This window comes from Lathamus discolor, chromosome 4 (assembly GCF_037157495.1).
Source record: "Lathamus discolor isolate bLatDis1 chromosome 4, bLatDis1.hap1, whole genome shotgun sequence".
NCBI classification, from domain to species: Eukaryota; Metazoa; Chordata; class Aves; order Psittaciformes; family Psittacidae; genus Lathamus; species Lathamus discolor.
The window spans coordinates 127,698,730-127,718,392 of record NC_088887.1 but is presented as its reverse complement, the minus strand read 5'-3'; the positions used below and the strand labels follow the sequence as shown (position 1 = coordinate 127,718,392).

Below are 19,663 nucleotides of genomic sequence, written 5' to 3'. Positions count from 1 at the left end.
TGGGATCAATGCACCAGTATTGATCTGTAACTGGAGGGGGTTGAGTGGCACCTCCTAAACTGCCTTCAGACAGACCCAGTGTCCATGCTGTTCTGAGGATGCCCTACAGCCCGTGCATGCTGGCGTTGGTTGCCCAGCGTGGGAGCACAGCATCACCTGAAGCCTGAAAAACACCCCTGTAGGTCAATGGGAAACAAACTACAGCCTTTGGTCAGACCTGGAACTGGTGGAATGGATGTTGCTGGTCTAGTTTGGGGTTTCTTCATGGCATCAGATGCTCCTGGAGGTCCCTTCCAAGCCTGCATTCTATGATGGGCTGTAACATGTCCTGCTTTCCTGCTGCAAGGCATCTAACTTCCAAGCAGAGAGAGGCCAGTGAAGTCTCGGCCTTGTGCACGCTGTACAAACATTAGCAGAGCAGAGGAACCTGGGCCCAGTCACAGCATCCCAGAGGGATTCCTCAGCACTGGAGCATGAGGACATGATCCCTGTTCCATTAACACCAACCATGGCTGCAAACCCGTGGGTCTCCACACAGGGTTCAGGCTGGACCAACAGACTGATGTTTTCCAGGCTTCTGCCCCATGGAAGGAGCCTGCTTAGGGAAATGGATTCCCTGTGTGTCCAGAGCTGCAGCCCCAGCACCGGCACTCAGCATCCCGAAGAGTGTGCTCCGGTGCAGAAGGGTCCGTGGAGGCTTCAGTTCCTAACCCCGGTCATCCCTCCCATCAGAGGAACGTCCTTCAGGTTTAGAGAGGCTGTAAACGCTGTGGAGCCTCAATGGTTGGGTGCTGCTGGGGTGAGGCTGCTGTAAAGTGCGTGTAACCTTGCACATAGGAGCATGGAATGGTTTGGGCTGAAGGGACCTTAAAGCTCCTCCAGCTCCAGCCCCTGCCCCGGGCAGGGACCCCTTCCACTGGAGCAGCTTGCTCCAAGCCCCTGTGTCCAACCTGGCCTTGAGCACTGCCAGGGATGGGGCAGCCACAGCTTCTCTGGGCACCCTGTGCCAGCGCCTCAGCACCCTCACAGGGAAGAGCTTCTGCCTAAGAGCTCAGCTCAGTCTCCCCTCGGGCAGGTTCAAGCCATTCCCCTCGGCCTGGCCCTGCAGGCCCTTGCAGATGTCCTGCCCGTGCCCTAATACCCATCCCCTCTTCTTCCTCCCCTCTCGCCCCGTTTCCAGCCATGGGGGGTGTGAAATGTGCCAACTGCTCCTGAAACCTGTCCTGGTCCCAAGCACAGCGCCCTGCTCCCTGTCCCAGGGAACGGCTCTGAGGGATCAGAGTGTTCCCCTGTGCTGGTCCACAGGGAGAGCTCCTGCAGGGAAACTGAGGCACCAAGAGGGCGGCTCATCACCCATGTGCATTGAAGTGCTCAGGGCAGGATCCCCCTCAGGACAGGGGCATGATCCCTGGTCCATGTCCTCTACCTCAGGAATGCAATAAGATAAAATCTTCCTTAAAGCCATTCCCCTTGCCCTGCCCCTACAGGCCCTTGTCCCAAGCCCCTCTCCAGGTTCCCTGCAGCCCCTTTAGGCACTGGAGCTGCTCTCAGGTCTCCCCTTCAGGAGCCTTCTCTTGTCCAGGCTGCCCCAGCCCAGCTCTCTCAGCCTGGCTCCAGCCCTCGCAGCAGCTCCTGTCGCAGGCCATGGGCTGACCTGTTCCTCCTGTGGTCAGCAGGGCAGGGCAGGAGATAAGAGGGAGCCGTGTCTTGAGCCCGGTGATCGAGTGCCGGGGCCGTCCCTGCAGACCACACCTCGCACGGACCCGACCCCCATGGAGGGACCGACCCCCCGCGGGGACCCCCAGCGCGCCCCAGCCAATGGCCCCGCGGGGAGGAGCTGCTCCAGGGGATAAAAGCCTGCGTGGGGTCCGCAGCGCAGCCACGGGTCCGTGTCCTCCTCCTGCCGCCGCCGCAGCCTCCGCCGCCACCATGGTGCACTGGACAGCCGAGGAGAAGCAGCTCATTGCCAGCCTCTGGGCCAAGGTCAACGTGGAGGAATGCGGAGCCGAGGCCCTGGCCAGGTAGGTCCAGCCCCTGGGGTCTGCACCGCGGGCACAGGAGCCGCGGCGCTTCCCTTCGGGAGCATTAACGTGCCCGTGCCTCGTGTCCCCGCAGGCTGCTGATCGTCTACCCCTGGACACAGAGGTTCTTTGACAACTTCGGGAACCTGTCCAGCCCCACGGCCATCGTGGGCAACCCCAAGGTCCGTGCCCACGGCAAGAAGGTGCTCACCTCCTTCGGGGAGGCCGTCAAGAACCTGGACAACCTGAAGGCGACCTACTCCAAGCTGTCGGAGCTGCACTGCGAGAAGCTGCACGTGGACCCCGAGAACTTCAGGGTGAGCCGAGCTCGGGGCTTGACCCCCCTCCATCCCGAGAGCATCAGTGCCTGGGGGGGTTTCAAGCAGGCATCAATAGTGTGTTTTGGGTACCAAGGGGCCTGGATGGAACTGGGGGACAGGGCGGGCACGTTAAACGGGACAAGCAAGGGGTGATGCTCTGAAAGCCTGGAGGCTCCTGCAGACATTGCTTGAGAAGAGCAGAAGGATGCCAGGAGGTCGAGTGGGATGAGGATGGGGAGCATGGAGGGAAGTCCCTTTGTGCTGAGGCATCCTCTCCCTGACTCCTCCTGGCCCCAAGGATTGGGATCACTTATCCCCCTCTTTCCAAGGCTGGCAGAGAGGGCAGGAGAGGGAAAAGCAAGCGTGGGATGGGCAGGGGCTGGAACCAGTGGGAAGAGATGCAGACTGGTGTCAGAGACAGAGGGGACTTGTCTGAGTGTGGAGACAAGGTCAGCCCGTGAGGGAAGGGAGCAGGAGGGGAATGAAGCACAAGAGATGAGGGTGCAGTGGGGAGATGTCACTGTGGGAGCGGGGGGGTGTCAGGCTGGTGGGATGGAGAGGGCTGTATGGGGCTGACAGCTTCTGGCTCAGTCTGCCCAAGCCTGACTTCGGGATGTAGGAAGCAGACCCCACACTGCTCAAGCCCACATAGTCCTGGGGCTTCACAGCAGGAAAGAGACAGAAAGTGTCTGGGAATAATGTCTAGAGCTGGAAAAAACGTGTGGGAAGAGGCAGAGGAGGCGGCTGCTGCCGTCTGTTGTCAGCACGGGACTCTTCCTACACTGACAATGGGTCGCAGCCTCCAGGACCCACCAGCGATGGGGTCCTGGCAGGGGAAGGGTGCTCGGCACCGCACTGACCCGTTTCCCTTCCTTCTCTGCAGCTCCTGGGAGACATCCTCATCATCGTGCTGGCCGCACACTTCACCAAGGACTTCACCCCTGCCTGCCAGGCCACTTGGCAGAAGCTGGTCGGTGTGGTTGCCCATGCTCTGGCCTACAAGTACCATTAAGCCCCCCGCAGGGCGATGTGGCCGTGACAGTCAATAAAACCCCACATTTTCTGCAATTCTTCCTGTGTTCTGGTGTCTCTCAGGCTTCCTGTGGGGTGGGAGGGAGGGAAAGGGGGGAGATGGGCTGGACCATCATGCACAGAGTGATGCTGGGGGGCCCATCACGTACAGAGCTCCGGTGGGACCTTGGGGGATACTGGCCTCTGGAACAGTGATGGGCACGTCCCAGCCCATGCAGTGCCTCTGAGCTTGTTGAAATCACCCGGGAGTGTGCAGAGGACCAGCTCCAGGGCAAACAAGGGCCTCTCTGGCCCTCAGCCTCCCAACCCGTGGTGCGTGCAAGGGGATAAATCCATGGAGATTCACTGAAGCCAGCGCAGATGGGGCAGAAATCCAGCCCTTCCCGTCCCTGTGCTGGTGTGTTCCGCAAGTGCTGAGCAAAAGCACCTCCTGGATCAGCAGTGAGAATGCTCCTGCCACGACTTGTGTGCATTTTGATCACAACCAGGTACCTGAAGTGGGTATGATCCAAGGGAGGGGTGAGGGCAGCCTGTAAACAGGCCTGAGCAGAGGTTGTTGCTTTACCCAGGCTGGCTCAATAGGAGAATGTTTTGCACTGCAAAGGGAGGATTCCGCACATCTCTTCCAGCAGTGCTCAATCAGGAATAACTGAAAGAGCAGCAAGGACAGACGTGTGGTGCTCGGACTGGGGAGACCCTGTCCTGCGTGATACAGGAATACATCTTCTGAGGGAGCTGGGCTGGGGCAGCCTGGAGAAGAGAAGGCTCCTGAAGGGGAGACCTGAGAGCAGCTCCAGTGCCTAAAGGGGCTGCAGGGAACCTGGAGAGGGGCTTGGGACAAGGGCCTGCAGGGCCAGGCCAAGGGCAATGGCTTGAACCTGCCCGGGGGGAGACTGAGCTGAGCTCTTAGGCAGAAGCTCTTCCCTGGGAGGGTGCTGAGGCGCTGGCACAGGGTGCCCAGAGAAGCTGTGGCTGCCCCATCCCTGGCAGTGCTCAAGGCCAGGTTGGACACAGGGGCTTGGAGCAAGCTGCTCCAGTGGAAGGGGTCCCTGCCCGGGGCAGGGGCTGGAGCTGGAGGAGCTTTAAGGTCCCTTCAGCCCAAACCCTTCTGTGGTTCCGTGGCTCACTCTATGGCATGAAGCGGTAACCAGGCACCTCGAGCCGTGCTGCTCAAGGCGCAGGAGATTGCGTGTTCTGGAGCAGAGAAGGGTCTGGCCTGGCTCCAGGTGGTGGAGGCTGGGCACAGCTGCCCCCGCTCCTGCTGATAAGGGCTCTGGTGAAGCTTGGCGCGGGACTGCTGCAATCAGTGACCAACAAACTCTGCTTGTCTCGGGGGAGTTGCCTTTTGCCATTGATGGATTCCTGTAAGGAGGAATGTCCCCGTCCATGGAAGTGGACATGGATCAGTGTGGGGCCATGAGGTGAAGAGTGACTGTGGGCATCTTCCACTCACACCAATGGGCTCAGCTTGCTGGCAGGATGCTCCAGGGAGGAGTCCTGAGCACAGTGACACCCATCCAGGCAGACAGCTTTCCTTCTGGGATAAGGGTGCTGCCAAGTGTTGCTGTGGGTGCACCAGAGGAAGGACCTGCCTCCGACTGTGAATGCAGAGACAGCAACAGAAACTGCCTCCACCTGCCACGTTGTGATGAGCATTTCCCCTCCCTCCCTGTGCCACCAAACAGCCCCCTCAGCAGACAGGGCTGTGCTGGCTGCTCAGAGCATCCTCACGCTGGTGGCCCGGTCCCTGCTCCCAGCACATCGAGCGCTGGTTAAAATGTGCTAAAATGAACTTTTTTCCTCTAAAATGGGTGAGGTGGATCCTGGAGAAGCTGCAGCCGGAGCACAGGGGATGTCTGGGATGTCTGCACTGTATGGGCTGTATGGGCTGTCTGCACTGTATGGGCTGTCAGGGCTGTATGGGCTATATGTGCTGCCTGCACTGTATGGGCTGTCCGGGCTGTATGGGCTATATGTGCTGTCTGCACTGTATGGGCTGTATGGGCTATATGTGCTGTCCGCACTGTATGGGCTGTATGGGCTGTATGGGCTATATGTGCTGTCTGCACTGTATGGGCTGTCCAGGCTGTATGGGCTATATGTGCTGTCCGCACTGTATGGGCTGTATGGGCTGTATGGGCTATATGTGCTGACTGCACTGTATGGGCTGTCCAGGCTGTATGGGCTATATGTGCTGTCTGCACTGTATGGGCTGTCTGGGCTGTATGGGCTATATGTGCTGTCCGCACTGTATGGGCTGTCTGGGTTCCCAGACCTTTGCTTTTGGCCAGCACCTCTGCTGTCCCCAGCACACCGGGCTCTGAATCCTCCTGGTGTCCTGGCTGGGAGCACACTGACACCCCTGAGGCACCTCTGGGGCCGTATCTGGCTGTGAGCTGGTGCCTCTGACAGCGCTATGGACCACGGCCTGTGTGCTGTGAACAGCCCCTGGGCCTGCCCAGTGCTTCTGCTGGCCTCAGAATGTCTTTGTGGTGACTAATGTGACAAGCGAAGAGCCCCGGGAAGTCTTTCATAGGGAATTTAATCTCATTTTCCCCTTTCTCCCAGCTGATGGCTGCCCTGTGGCACTAATGTAATTGCTGGAGATGATGTGAAAAGCACTTAGGAGGAATCACTTGCCAGGATGGGAGGATGTTGCCTGTCAGTGGCACCGGGAGCTCTGGAGATGCTGCCACAGCAGCAGTGGCTGAGGAGGAGCTGCATGGACTGGTGGGGACAGGGCTGGAGGAGGAGGGAGGGATGAGGCGAAGCTCAGCCAGCCCCCGGGGCTGTTCACCTCTGGATGCTCCTCTTGGTTTAGCACCTCCTGCCCGGGATGGGCGTTTGAAACTGCGCTCACGGGATGGTGCTGGGGTAGCGCGGGGTGGATGCCCCCACCTCTGCTGACAGCGTGGAAGCTGTGTCCATGGAGCAGTTACTGACGCTGCAGCCTCCTCGATTCTCAGGTCTGTGTTAACTGATGGAGCGTGTGCATGAACCGACACAGGGCAGGACTAGAGCTGCAGTGGGAGAACCCAGCTTCAGGCCAGGTCACCCGTTACAGACCGAGGCAGGCTCGTCCCTGGCTTTGCCACAGCCTCCTTGCATGACTTAAAGCGCATCTTACACTGGTAAGAATGCTTTGATTCTTTGACAGCCTCTCCTGTTAGTGAGAAACACGTTGGACTGAAGTGCCCTGTCAGACAGGAAGGTGGAAAAAAGTCACTCTTTTGAAGCTATAGTAACTGCAGGGTAGTTTTGATCTGCCGGAAGAACTCAGTGTTATCTGGAGCAGGCAGATAAGAGACAGCATAGTGCTCCTCAGATTTGTAACGACAGTTGCCAAGAAGGCAAGAGAACAGGCTCCATCCTGCATGAGGTGGGAGATCAGCCCTGCAAGGCTGAGTCATTTAATGTGAACAAGCAACGTGGTCATGACAGCAAAACCAGCAGCAGAAATGCTGCTGTGCCGGGACAAAGCTGATTTCTCTTGGGGTATGAGAACTCTTCTGCTGCGTCAGCTCTCAGGAGCGTGTCGGTGCTGCTGGCTGATAGAGCAAAAGCACTCACCCCGTGCCATGCAGACAAGGGTTACTGCACGCCTCTGCCAGGAGTCTGAACGTGCAAACATGGGTCCCACTTGGTTCGGACATCATTTGGTGCACAGCCCAGGTGTGACTTAGTCAGCCTCACAACTATGCCCGGTTGTGTCACCCACTTATTAGACTGGGGGACATTCGATCAGCTCCATACAGCAACGGGGCAGCTGAGCTCTGAAATAAAATGAGCTCCTGGGAGACAGGAGAGCTTAGGCTCAGAACAGCAGGGACAGTGGTTGCGGAGTCATGGAATGGTTTGGGTTGGAAGGGACCTTAAAGCTCCTCCAGCTCCAACCCCTGCCCCGGGCAGGGACCCCTTCCACTGGAGCAGCTTGCTCCAAGCCCCTGTGTCCAACCTGGCCTTGAGCACTGCCAGGGATGGGGCAGCCACAGCTTCTCTGGGCACCCTGTGCCAGCGCCTCAGCACCCTCACAGGGAAGAGCTTCTGCCTAAGAGCTCATCTCAGTCTCCCCTCGGGCAGGTTCAAGCCATTCCCCTTGGCCTGGCCCTACAGGCCCTTGTCCCAAGCCCCTCTCCAGGTTCCCTGCAGCCCCTTTAGGCACTGGAGCTGCTCTCAGGTCTCCCCTTCAGGAGCCTTCTCTTGTCCAGGCTGCCCCAGCCCAGCTCTCTCAGCCTGGCTCCAGGGCAGAGCTGCTCCAGCCCTCGCAGCAGCTCCATGGCCCTCCAATGACGATGGACAACAACTCTGAAGCTCTTTGCTAGGGCAGATAAGAAAGGAGACTTTTGCATTTAAAGCTTGGAGCCTAGATTTGGGGTGATCATTCAATCCTTGGTTCCCAGTGAGCTTCTGGTCCTTTGAGCTGGGGTGGAAGATGCCCAACGAGACAGGTTCAGGTTGTGTCCCAGGAGTGCAGGGTACCATTAAGGGTCTGAAAACACATTCAAGGAGGAGATTACAAACTCTTTGAACATCAGTGTGTGTCTTCTTGGCTCTGCACCCCATGTTCAGCCCCCAGCCTCCAGCTACCTCTGCAATATCGGATGCCTGGACTGGGGAGGAGCCACACAGGCAGCTCAGCCTGCACATGGGCTGTGAACACAAGTGCATGGGGATGCGGTGATGCTTGTCCACTCAAAGACAGAGGGGGGAAAGGGCCTCTTTTCCCCTTGGACAGCATCCAAAATCACTGTCTTTCCTTTTGCAGCCCCAGTCAATGGCTCCGTGAACTGGGATTAGCACAGGCCATTACTGGTGTATAAAAATCCCTGGGCAGACCCTGGCTCCGTTTCCTCCATTGTTCAGGGAAGCCGCAGGGAAAGCCTCCGCCGCCACCATGGTGCACTGGACAGCCGAGGAGAAGCAGCTCATTGCCAGTCTCTGGGGCAAGGTCAACGTGGCTGAATGCGGAGCCGAGGCCCTGGGCAGGTAGGTCCAGCCCCTGGGGTCTGCACCGCGGGCACAGGAGCCGCGGCGCTTCCCTTCGGGAGCATTAACGTGCCCGTGCCTCGTGTCCCCGCAGGCTGCTGATCGTCTACCCCTGGACACAGAGGTTCTTCTCTTCCTTCGGGAACCTGTCCAGCCCCACGGCCATCGTGGGCAACCCCAAGGTCCGTGCCCATGGCAAGAAGGTGCTCACCTCCTTCGGGGAGGCCGTCAAGAACCTGGACAGCATCAAGAGATGCTTTGCTCAACTGAGCAAACTCCACTGCGAGAAGCTGCACGTGGACCCCGAGAGCTTCAGGGTGAGCTGGGTGCGGGTCATGGGGAGGTTCCTCTTCTCCGGAGGGGGATTTAGGGGTCTCTGAGGTGTCCGACAGTCACCGAGACCTACAGAGAACCCCCGGGGCCCTGCTGAGGGCACGGTGCTGGAGGGAAAGGGGCAGTGAATAGGTGTATGTGGTGAGAACAGGGAGGAGTTGTGGGGCTGGGATCTGTGAGAGGAGAGACCCAGGATGGGAATGAAACGCACAGTCAGATAGGTGCTGGTAGGCAGCAAAGTTGGCTTGGAGAAGCCAGAGACCAAAAGGGAAGAAACCAGGCAGGGTTTGGAGGGAAGAATTGAGTTTGGCTGTGGTGGAGTGGTTAAATCAGGACAGAAAATGAGCACAGGCACTTCAGAAAGGCACCTGACCATGACAGCGAAGGTGGGTTAGGATTTGGAAACAAAGGATAAGCTGAAGCGGAGGGAAGATTGCACAGCAGGCAAAGGGATGCATCTGGGAAGGAGGATCCAGCACATCCAGGCATCCTGGTGAGTGCCGGAGGTGCACCCATGCAAGGAGCACGGGGCTGTGATAGATCTGTTCCTTTGGGATGAATTCCCCAATAACCAATGTCCATCCACACTGAACGGTGGAGGGACGGTGGGGAGGGAAGAGGCACCCACAGGCTGATGGCTTCTCCCTCCACTGCCAGCTCCTGCGTGACATCCTCAGCATCATCCTGGCCTCCCGCTTTGGGAAGGGCTTCACGCCCGCCGGCCAGGCTGCCTGGCCGAGGATGCTCCGAGTGGTGCCCCACGAGCACCACCGAGCCCCTGCTGCCAGGGATGCTCCCAGCCCCGGGGGAGCAGCCTCTGGTTCCGCTGGTCTGTCCCTGCCAACAAACACCCACTGCGTGGGGAGGTGTCGCCTGTCTGTGGGAATGGGGTGGGAAGCGCCGGCGGTGTTGGGGAGCGGGATGCTCACACACACGGGGTAATAAGAGACATGGTCTTGTCTATGAATTCATTCAACTGGGACTTGCCTAAGGTGGAGAATTCAGGCGAACGGCCAAGACAAAGCTGAAACAAACACGTTACAAAACACAAACAGGAATCCTGAGACGTCGGGTAACGTGGCTGGCTCTGATGTTCAGGCCTTAGGTTAAGTGGAACAAAACCTTGTACAAAACCGTGCAGGGGGAGACGTGGCCAATCGTTCGTCACCTCCTCCAGGGAAGGAAAAATGCTTTTTTTTTGGTTTTTTTTGTCTAAATCACCATAATTCTCAGACTAAGTGGGACTTTGGACAAGGGCCTGCAGGGCCAGGCCAAGGGGAATGGCTTGAACCTGCCCGAGGGGAGACTGAGCTGAGCTCTTAGGCAGAAGCTCTTCCCTGTGAGGGTGCTGAGGCGCTGGCACAGGGTGCCCAGAGAAGCTGTGGCTGCCCCATCCCTGGCAGTGCTCAAGGCCAGGTTGGACACAGGGGCTTGGAGCAAGCTGCTCCAGTGGAAGGGGTCCCTGCCCGGGGCAGGGGTTGGAGCTGGAGGAGCTTTAAGGTGCCTCCAACCCAAACCAGTCTGGGATTTGTGATTCTATGATTATTAAAGGCAGAACGTAAGAGACACAGCCATGCATTATGGTAAAAGCAAGCCAAGAACTCTAATTGCATGTCCAGGAGGGACAGAGCATCTGCTCACTGCCCTGCAGAGACCTCCGAGCAGCCTCTGTGCCACGCAGAGCCCCACGGCCCTCCCCAGCCTCTGCCCCCGTCTCGGGCTGCAGCGTCCCCAAGGCACCGCGAGCAGCTCAGGAAGTGTTTGAGGTTTCTGGGGGGTGAATTCCTCCCGCCCCTTATCAGGGAGGAGGCAGAGGCTCCGGGGCAGGTCTGCGGTAAACACAGCGCTGTTGAGTGAGAGGGCTGGGAACTGGGGCAGCCCCAGGCTTGAACCAGGGTCACAGAACCATGGAGTCACGGGTGGGTTTGTGCTGAAGGGACCTTAAAGCTCCTCCAGCCCCAACCCCTGCCCCGGGCAGGGACCCCTTCCACTGGAGCAGCTTGCTCCAAGCCCCTGTGTCCAACCTGGCCTTGAGCACTGCCAGGGATGGGGCAGCCGCAGCTTCTCTGGGCACCCTGTGCCAGCGCCTCAGCACCCTCACAGGGCAGAATTAACTTATCAAACTGTGAAACAGCTGATAGGGAACAAGGAGAACCCAAACCCTGACACGTCCTGAAGGAGGACAAGGAGCAACCCCTCACACGCTGGTGCATTCAGAGGGAGAACCCAACAGCCCCAAGCCCAAGTCTTTGGCTTTGCCCCCACACAGCACTGTGGTTTGCACCATCAGGAGGCACCAGCTTTGCCGTGCTGGGGCTTTGGGTGGACAAAACTCATACAACAAACAGGGTTGGAAAAGCCCTTCGGGATCCCCCAGTGCAGCCACTGCCCCACGGCCACCCCTGCCCCATGGCACTGAGGCCTCGTCTCCACGGGGTGTGAGCCCTTGCAGGGCCGGTGCCTGCAGCCCTGCCCTGGGCAGCCTGTTCCAATGCCTGAGCACCCTCTGGGGCAGGAATTGCTCCTCGGCTCCATCTCACCCTGCCCTGGGCAGCCTGTCCCAAGGCCTCAGCACCCTCTTGCATCCCGTCGCCGGGAGCAGGGAAGCGCCCGTGCGGGTCTGGGCGCCGTGCCCCGGGGCCCCACCCTGACACCGCGTCCCCTCCCCCGGGTGCCAGGGCCGCGGGGCCCCCCCGGCGCAGGCAGTGGGGGGGTGCGGGGGCAGGAGGAGGAGCCGGGCGCACGCTATAAAAGCGTGGCCGGGCAGCACCGGCCGCCAGCGTGCGACCCCTCGGGAGCAAGAGCCCAGACCTCCTCCGTACCCGCGGCAGCCACACGCTACCCTCCTGCCACCACCATGGTGCACTGGACAGCCGAAGAGAAGCAGCTCATCACCGGCCTCTGGGGCAAGGTCAACGTGGCCGAATGCGGAGCCGAGGCCCTGGGCAGGTAGGTCCAGCCCCTGGGGTCTGCACCGCGGGCGCAGGAGCCGCGGCGCTTCCCTTCGGGAGCATTAACGTGCCCGTGCCTCGTGTCCCCGCAGGCTGCTGATCGTCTACCCCTGGACACAGAGGTTCTTCTCTTCCTTCGGGAACCTGTCCAGCGCCTCTGCCGTGCTCGGCAACCCCAATGTGCGCAACCACGGCAAGAAGGTGCTCACCTCCTTCGGGGAGGCCGTCAAGAACCTGGACAACATCAAGAACACCTTCGCCCAGCTGTCCGAGCTGCACTGCGACAAGCTGCACGTGGACCCCGAGAACTTCAGGGTGAGCCCAGCGCCCGCCGCGGCTCCCGTCCCACCGCCATGGGGGGCACGGACCCAGGACGTGCCAGTGCAGGGGGAAGAGGGGCTGGTGGCTGGGGCGAGGGGGAGCTGCAGGAGAGGGACGGAGAGCGAAGGGACCGACGCGCCGCTTGGCGAGGAGGCACCGAAGGGGCTGGGAGGCGCTGGGTAGCGGAGGGGCCGGTGGAGGGTGCAAGCCGGGACGAAGCCGGGAAGGGGGCGAGGAGGTGGTTTCAGTGCGGAAAAGGAGGGGGGAGTAAAGTGAAAGCAGTCGTTGAGCAGGAAGAGGTTTTGGCCAAGGGAAGGCGAAGGAGCAAGAGTGAAGCTTGGCACGGAGGGGAAAGGAGACGTGAGCGAGGAGCCAGAGGTGGCGGCTAGATGCCGAAAGCAAAAGGGGAGCGGGAGCTGTGAGTTCTGCTCCCGAGAAACTCCCAAACAGAGCCAGAGGGCAGAAATGATAATTTAATCCACAGAATTCCTGGAGAAGTTTTGCTCACTCCCCCCAGAGCAGGGCAGAACCCAGATCTTTAGAGTAAGGGCAGGGAACAAGCCTAACATCCCTCTTGAGGACTCCAGGGGGACTTTCAACCCTATGAAATGCCCAGAGGTGTCCCTGGGTCTGATGCGAGTGTTTGTCGTGGGGAGGTGTGGGGTGCTGCTAACCCCGGGCTGCTCTTGTTCCCCCAGCTCCTGGGTGACATCCTCATCATCGTCCTGGCCGGCCACTTCGGGAAGGATTTCAGCCCCGACTGCCAGGCTGCCTGGCAGAAGCTGGTCCGCGCCGTGGCCCACGCTCTGGCCCGCAAGTACCACTAAAGAGCAGCACCGAAGCCCTGGCAGCACCCTCAGCGCCCGCTGACTTGCTGCTGCGGAGCCAACAGCTTCTAACAGCCAAATAAAGCTCATCTGTGAAGCCTCCGCTGAGTCTGTGTCCCTGGGAGCCCCGAGGGCTGGGGGGGACACGGGGATGCGGGGCTCTGGGTGCCCGCTTGAGCAGGGCGGGTGGTTTGCTCCTGGAAGCGCCACCTCCTTTGCTCTGTGTGCGGGGTTTGGGGGGCTCCGTGGCGTCCGCCTTTGGAAACGACACTTACAGAGCGCCGGGGAGGGGCCGCCCTGCTGCCCCTGCGGTCGGGCCCTGGGGAGTCTGCTTTGGAGACGTGTTTCGGTGCGAAACCCGCGTGTTCGCTGGAGGCAAATCGGAGGATTCGTATTTTTTAGGGAGTAAACGAAGACTTTAACGAACCGCCTGAGCCCCGCTGCTGGCACGAAGCCTGCCCCAAAAGAGCTGACTCACGGTGGCCAAGCAGCCGCGGGGCGGGGGCCGGCTGGAGATAAACATTTTGCTATCAAGACAGGGCCAGACTTTGTTTATTCACCCTCTCCCCGCGCCGCCCATGCTGCAGCCGTGGGGTCCAGCCCTGCCGCTGGTAATGCCCCCCGGAGGCGGGTATCGGCCGAGGCCCTCGCGCTGCGGCTGCTCGGCGCCTGCCGAGCAGGAGTCTCCAGGGTAGAGCTTGTTCTTGGCATGGGCAGCGGCCAAAGCGCTGCTGCAAGGATGTGCCGGACTTGTAAAGGGAACGAAGGAGGCGCAGCTCCACGTGCCCGTGTCTCCAGCGCCCTCTTTGCACTCTGTCCTGCCCCTGCTTCATGCGCATCCGTGGGCATCCCACCCTGTGCCCCTGACCCACTGCAGGGTATTAAAAGTGACCATAAACGCCCCTTCTCGTGCTCAAAGGAACAGAATCATAGAATAGTTGGGGTTGGAAGGGACCTGCAGAGGTCATCCGGTCCTATCAAATGCGCTGATGCTATGATTTAGCTTCTGGTGTGAAGGCAGACTCCGGGAAGGGGAGATGTTTGTAGTTCAGTCCCAAAGTGCTTTCTCCCTGGGGGGGGTCTGGGCAGGCACGAGGGGCAGGCGTCCCGGCTCAGAAAAACCACGTTCCTGGATGATTTTTCTTGGGTTTTCTGGTAGATTTTCACAGACTTTCGTACGAAATGACTGTGGACAGGCCCCAGACTGACCTACGTGAACAAGCGGGTCTCCTCCTGCAAGCAAAGTGTCTGGGCTAGAAACGAGCTGAGCAGAGCTCTCAGCGGAGACCCCACAGGTCAGTGCAGGGAGGGCCGTGCTCTCCCCCCCGTCCATGCTCCCACCAGGATGCCCCTTCCCAGGAGCAGGGATGAGGGTTTCCATCCCCAGCACCAGCAGCATGGCAGGATGGACGCAGTGCCGCTGGTGCTGCCCATGGCATCATTCCAGTCCCCATCCCCAGCAAGGGGATGACACCCCGGTGCCTGTGTCCCAGCAAACAGGTCCTGCGAGATGCGCTCTCCCTGCGTGCTTTCCCTGCTCCCAGTTTGTCTCAGAGACATTTTTCCTGCATGCTCTGTCCTCAGCGAGGTGCTCGATGTGATTTATCATCGTGCTCCAGCTCAGCAGCCCGCAGGCACTGGATTTCCTGCAGGAAAAGCAGATGTAGGCAAGTCTGATTGATAGGGACAATTCATCCCTACTCCATAGGAGAACGTCCCCAGCTACAGGGGGAAGTAGATATTGTCTCTTTCAATACTTCTTTGCACTGATTTTCCTCCTCATTCCGGTGTTTTCAGTAGGAGGCCAAGAAGACACTTCGCAGGAGGTGGCCCATGGAGGAAAGCAAGCCCTGATGTCTGGAGAGGAGCTTGGTCACCCTTGAGCTCTGCTGCGGCCTGGCCACCTAAACAGCCCAGCCAACAAGATCCAGCACCTCTTACTTAGCCCAACCCAAATCCCATGGAGAACAACAGGAATACAGTGGATTGCCCCAGGGGCTTTGGGATCAGGATCAAAGCCCCTCTGCTTCCAGCAAGGACAGTGTTTCGTGGGGGTTTTATGCAGAAAATCGTGGGATCATGGAATGATTTCTGTTGGAAGGGACCTTAAAGCTCCTTCCAGTTCCAAACCCCTGCCATGGGCAGGGACACCTTCCACTACAGCAGTTTGGAAAGGGGGATCCTGTTCGATAGTTGCTCCCTGTCCAGCAGCACAGCCCCTGGCTGGTCCTATCGCATCTGAGGGGAGAACATTTGGGTGAGCTTCTGCCTGCTCCAGAAGGGACAAGTAAACCAAGCAGGTCCAGTTACAGGGGGAGGACATTACTGCAGAGTTCAGGCAGATTTCAGTGGCAAAGCCTGGGCATCCTCTGAACAACACCAGCGTTGACCACAGGTCCCAGTGGAGGAAGGAGGCTGGAGCTCTCCTGCAGTGCTGGGACCTGCAGGGTCTGCTCTGCCAGGGGCTGCATTTGGCAGGAGCATCCGTCACATCCAGAGAAGGGCAATGGAGCTGGTGCAGGGCCTGGAGCCCAAGTGTGCTGGGGAACGGCTGAGGGACCTGGGGGGTTCAGATGGAGAAGAGAAGGCTCAGGGGGGACCTGATGGCTCCCTACAAGTGCCTGCCAGGAGGATGGAGCCAGGAGGGGCTGGGCTCTGCTCCCAAGGAACAAGGGATGGGACAAGAGGAACCGGCCTCAAGCTGCCCCAGGGCAGGTTTAGATGGAGCTGAGGAACAATTCCTGCCCCAGAGGGTGCTCAGGCATTGGAACAGGCTGCCCAGGGCAGGGCTGCAGGCACCGGCCCTGCAAGGGTTCACATCCCGTGGAGACGAGGCCTCAGTGCCATGGGGCAGGGGTGGCCTTGGCAGTGCTGGGAGTGGTTGGATTGGATGCTCCTGAAGCTCTTTCCCAATCCAGTTCATTGATTCCATGATTTTGCTGGTAGAGGCTGAGGCAAATCCAGCATTTGGGAGAGCCACGGCTGCCGGCCCACAGCCACCAAGCCCCACGTTAAACCCTGACGGAGCTGCCCTGCAGCGGCTCCTGCAGCCCTTTCCCTGCAGAGGGGCCCACGTTGCTCGGGGGATGCCTGCACAGAAGGGCAGGGATAACGCTCTTGCGATCAGGATAACGAGAGGCCCCTTCTCCACGCACCACACCCTGACCACCCCCTTCTGCTGCCCCGTGCGGGGACCCCCAGCGCGCCCCAGCCAATGGCCCCGCGGGGAGGAGCTGCTCCAGGGGATAAAAGCCTGCGTGGGGTCCGCAGCGCAGCCACGGGTCCGTGTCCTCCTCCTGCCGCCGCCGCAGCCTCCGCCGCCACCATGGTGCACTGGACAGCCGAGGAGAAGCAGCTCATTGCCAGCCTCTGGGCCAAGGTCAACGTGGAGGAATGCGGAGCCGAGGCCCTGGCCAGGTAGGTCCAGCCCCTGGGGTCTGCACCGCGGGCACAGCAGCCGCGGCGCTTCCCTTCGGGAGCATTAACGTGCCCGTGCCTCGTGTCCCCGCAGGCTGCTGATCGTCTACCCCTGGACACAGAGGTTCTTCTCTTCCTTCGGGAACCTGTCCAGCCCCACGGCCATCGTGGGCAACCCCAAGGTCCGTGCCCACGGCAAGAAGGTGCTCACCTCCTTCGGGGAGGCCGTCAAGAACCTGGATAACATCAAGGCGACCTACTCCAAGCTGTCGGAGCTGCACTGCGAGAAGCTGCACGTGGACCCCGAGAACTTCAGGGTGAGCCGCGTTTGCAGCCCCAGCCCCTTCCAGTGGCGTGTGGGGAGAGGCAGGGTTTGCTCTGGAACCGGGGGGTTGCCCCCACAGCACTGTCAGGGGGTGCTCTCTTTGGCTGGTGGTACCCGTGTGAGCCGACAGCTTGTTTGGGGCGGGTTTTAACAGTTTTGGTGACCTTCACACCCCAAAGTCCCGTTTTTAGCCCCAGCACAGCAATGGGAAAGAGGAGGTCTTGGGAGACCTGAAGGAGATCTGGCTGGGGATAAAAGACCCGTAGGGGAAGGTGCAGCTTGGCTGGAGGGGGCAGAGGGAAGCCAAGCACAGCACTAGAGGAAATTGTGGCTCCTGCAGTGAGATGAGCAGCTTGAGAGCCGCAGGGCAGGCTCCTGCCTCGTCCAGCGTGTGCTGCCTGTGGGGACAGGAGCCTCCCTCCAACACTTCTGTGTAAAACCAGATCATTTTCTTCATTTACATCTGAAGAGAAAGAGAAAAAAACCTCCTTTTGTGGGGTGGGTCCCCAGGCCAAGGTGCTTTAAAATCCCCACAATGGGGGGGGAATAGTTTTAAGGTTTCCTTTTTGTTTTTCTTGTCACTTCTCAAGGAATGAGGCAAATACAATTTTAGAATTATAGAATCAACAGAAACTTTCCAAAAATCCCCGAGTTTTCGATGGAAAAGCTGAGAGTTTTGTTGTAGCAGTCCCAGGGAAGATGGAGTGACCCATACCTAGCCCTGCAGCCCCATAGCCAGACCAGCCCCCATAGCCAGCCCTGCAGCCCCAGGGCCACTCTGACGATGCTGAGGAGGAAGAAGAGGGATGTGCAGCATGTGAGGGTCCTTTCCAGAGGGGAATCCAGCCTCGGGGGAGAAGTCAGGAGGAAGGAAGCGCGGCCTGTGGGTTACGTGGGGCTGTGTGGGGAGGAGAGGGACTGGGGGGGGAGACTCCTGCAGCAGGAAGAGCTTGCAGAAAGGAAGGAGCCGTTTAGAGCTAAAGACACAGCAGCACAGGGTGAGGCTGTGGAGCTGTGTGCAGCAGGAGCCTTCCCCAAGCGGTTGTGGGTCCAGCACGGTCCCCCCAGCTACGGTCCCTGCGCCGTGGTCTGCAGCGTTAACCCTTCTGCTTCCCTCTTTTCCGCCAGCTCCTCGGGGACATCCTCATCATCGTCCTGGCTTCCCACTTCGCCAAGGACTTCACCCCCGCCTGCCAGTTCGCCTGGCAGAAGCTGGTGGGTGTCGTGGCTCACGCTCTGGCCCGCAAGTACCACTGAGCATCCCCCGCGGGATGGAGGGGGCCCTGCCCGGCCGCCAGCGCTGCCGAGCGCGAGGAGCTGCCCCCGGGTACCGAGCCCCAAATAAAGTCCTTCCGCAGCACCGCGCCTGCAGCGCCCCTGCCTCTGCGCCGGGGAGGGGGGGCCGGGGGCGTTGTGCGCTCCGGGCAGCGCCGGCCGCTGCGGGCGCGCTCCTGGGGTCCGAGGGCTGCTGCGGGCGGTTCCTTGGCTCTGGAGCGCTCCCTCCTGCGCGCTCCCTGCCCGTGCACGGCAGGGAAACCCCTGCAAGGGGGGCACGGGGACAGAAAGGGATTGCAAAGAATCCGCTGGCTCCCAGGGGGGCCATCGTGCGTGTGTCAGACCCTCGTGCCCCTGCGCCCGCAGTGCCAACGGCGCCCCTTGCAGGCTGAGATAGCCTCATTGAATCATGGAATGGTTCGGGGTGGAAAGGACCTTAAGGTCACCCAGTTCCAGCCCCTGCCATGCGCAGGGACACCTCACACTAAACCATGGCACCCAAGGCTCTGTCCAGCCTGGCCTTGAACACCGCCAGGGATGGAGCACTCGGTTCCCAGTGTCACCCAGTGAATAAAATCCACCATGGTAACTGGTAGCTGGGTTTTGCCATGCCTGGCCCTCCTCCTCCCACCTGAGGGGCCTTCATGATGCGTGGAGCAAGGCTGTGGGTCAGGCTTTGCTGTTCCTTCATTGGGACAATGGTGACAAATTCCTTTTTTTAGCTATTTTATTATGCACCACATTCCCCCCCCCCCCCCCCCCCCCATGAAGATGGTCAGGACTGTGTTCATCTTACTCTTAAATCCTGTCTTAAACCAAGACTGGAGACTCTCTGCACAAGGGGGCTGACAACCAGAGCTGTTTACAGCACCTGGGGCAGCAGAGGCCTGGCTCTGACTGATAGATGTTTCTGGAGCTCTCATGGAGAACACGGTTGTTTTGGGTCATAATCCTTCAAAACACGCCCTCACCTCACCTGGGCTCAGCAAACGCCTCCCATGAGCCAGACCCACAGAGAGCAGGCAGCTCCTGGCAGGGCTGTGCAGGCAGCGTGTGCTGACCCTGCCTGGGGCAGGGAATCAGAGCAGGGCTCCTGCCGTGCCCTTCCCACTGCGTTATCCCATGGTCCTGCCCTCGGAGCCTGCGGAACTTTGCCGGCTTTTCTCACCTATGGCTTGTTTTGAAGGGAACGACAGGATGTGAAGGTGCCTCTGGAACTGCTTCGTTTGGGCGCTGTAAAAGACAGGGGTGAAGTGGGGTGGGGGGAGGATGCAGAGCCACAAAGATGATGAAGGGAGTGGAACATCTCCCTTATGAGGAGAGGCTGAGGGAGCTGGGTCTCTTTAGCTTGGAGAAGAGGAGACTGAGGGGTGACCTCATCAATGTTTACAAATATGTGAAGGGTAGGTGTCAGGATGATGGAGCTAGGCTTTTTTCAGTGATATCCAGTGATAGGACAAGGGGCAATGGGTGTAAACTGGAACATAGGAAGTTCCACGTTAACATCAGGAAGAACTTCTTTACTGTAAGAGTGACAGAGCACTGGAACAGGTTGCCCAGGGGGGTTGTGGAGTCTCCGACACTGGAGATATTCAAGGCCCGCCTGGACAAGTTCCTGTGTGATGTACTGTAGGTTACCCTGCTCTTGCAGGGGGGTTGGACTGGATGATCTTTTGAGGTCCCTTCCAACCCTTGGGATTCTGTGATTCTGTGATTTTCCTGGCACAGTGTGGAAGATGGGGGTGCCTCTTTCCCAAATCTGTGCAGGGTTCCAAGCCAAGCTCTGGGATGAAGAAGGCTCAGACTGTGCCACCTGCAGGGCCCTGTCCTTGGAGGCAATGCTGGAAGGTGTCGC

The 19,663-nt window shown here is 59.5% G+C and overlaps 4 protein-coding genes across 7 annotated transcripts; all 4 read left to right on the top strand.

Moving 5' to 3' along the window:
• Positions 1-1,321: 1,321 nt before the first annotated feature.
• On the top strand, positions 1,322-3,409 carry LOC136014165 (hemoglobin subunit rho). The gene is made up of 3 exons (XM_065679015.1): positions 1,322-2,021; positions 2,116-2,338; positions 3,225-3,409. The coding sequence occupies exons 1-3, from the start codon at positions 1,819-1,821 to the stop codon at positions 3,351-3,353; spliced, it is 555 nt and encodes a 184-aa protein (XP_065535087.1). The 5' UTR covers positions 1,322-1,818; the 3' UTR covers positions 3,354-3,409.
• A 1,286-nt stretch (positions 3,410-4,695) lies between these two features.
• LOC136014164 (hemoglobin subunit beta-like) lies at positions 4,696-11,206 on the top strand. 4 transcript variants are annotated; one of them, XM_065679011.1, is made up of 5 exons: positions 4,696-4,794; positions 6,340-6,504; positions 8,139-8,359; positions 8,454-8,676; positions 10,962-11,206. In XM_065679011.1, the coding sequence occupies exons 3-5, from the start codon at positions 8,268-8,270 to the stop codon at positions 11,109-11,111; spliced, it is 465 nt and encodes a 154-aa protein (XP_065535083.1). In that variant the 5' UTR covers positions 4,696-4,794; positions 6,340-6,504; positions 8,139-8,267; the 3' UTR covers positions 11,112-11,206. The 4 variants fall into 4 exon arrangements, with proteins under 4 accessions (XP_065535083.1, XP_065535085.1, XP_065535084.1 ...); XM_065679013.1 differs by lacking the exon at positions 4,696-4,794 and having other exon boundaries at positions 5,950-6,504; positions 10,827-11,053; XM_065679014.1 differs by lacking the exon at positions 4,696-4,794 and having other exon boundaries at positions 6,407-6,504; positions 8,237-8,359.
• A 254-nt stretch (positions 11,207-11,460) lies between these two features.
• On the top strand, positions 11,461-12,893 carry LOC136014162 (hemoglobin subunit beta). The gene is made up of 3 exons (XM_065679009.1): positions 11,461-11,641; positions 11,736-11,958; positions 12,663-12,893. The coding sequence occupies exons 1-3, from the start codon at positions 11,550-11,552 to the stop codon at positions 12,789-12,791; spliced, it is 444 nt and encodes a 147-aa protein (XP_065535081.1). The 5' UTR covers positions 11,461-11,549; the 3' UTR covers positions 12,792-12,893.
• Positions 12,894-14,322: 1,429 nt separating this feature from the next.
• On the top strand, positions 14,323-17,865 carry LOC136014163 (hemoglobin subunit epsilon). Its single transcript, XM_065679010.1, has 3 exons — positions 14,323-16,208; positions 16,303-16,525; positions 17,662-17,865. The coding sequence occupies exons 1-3, from the start codon at positions 16,006-16,008 to the stop codon at positions 17,788-17,790; spliced, it is 555 nt and encodes a 184-aa protein (XP_065535082.1). The 5' UTR covers positions 14,323-16,005; the 3' UTR covers positions 17,791-17,865.
• The last annotated feature ends 1,798 nt before the right edge of the window (positions 17,866-19,663 follow it).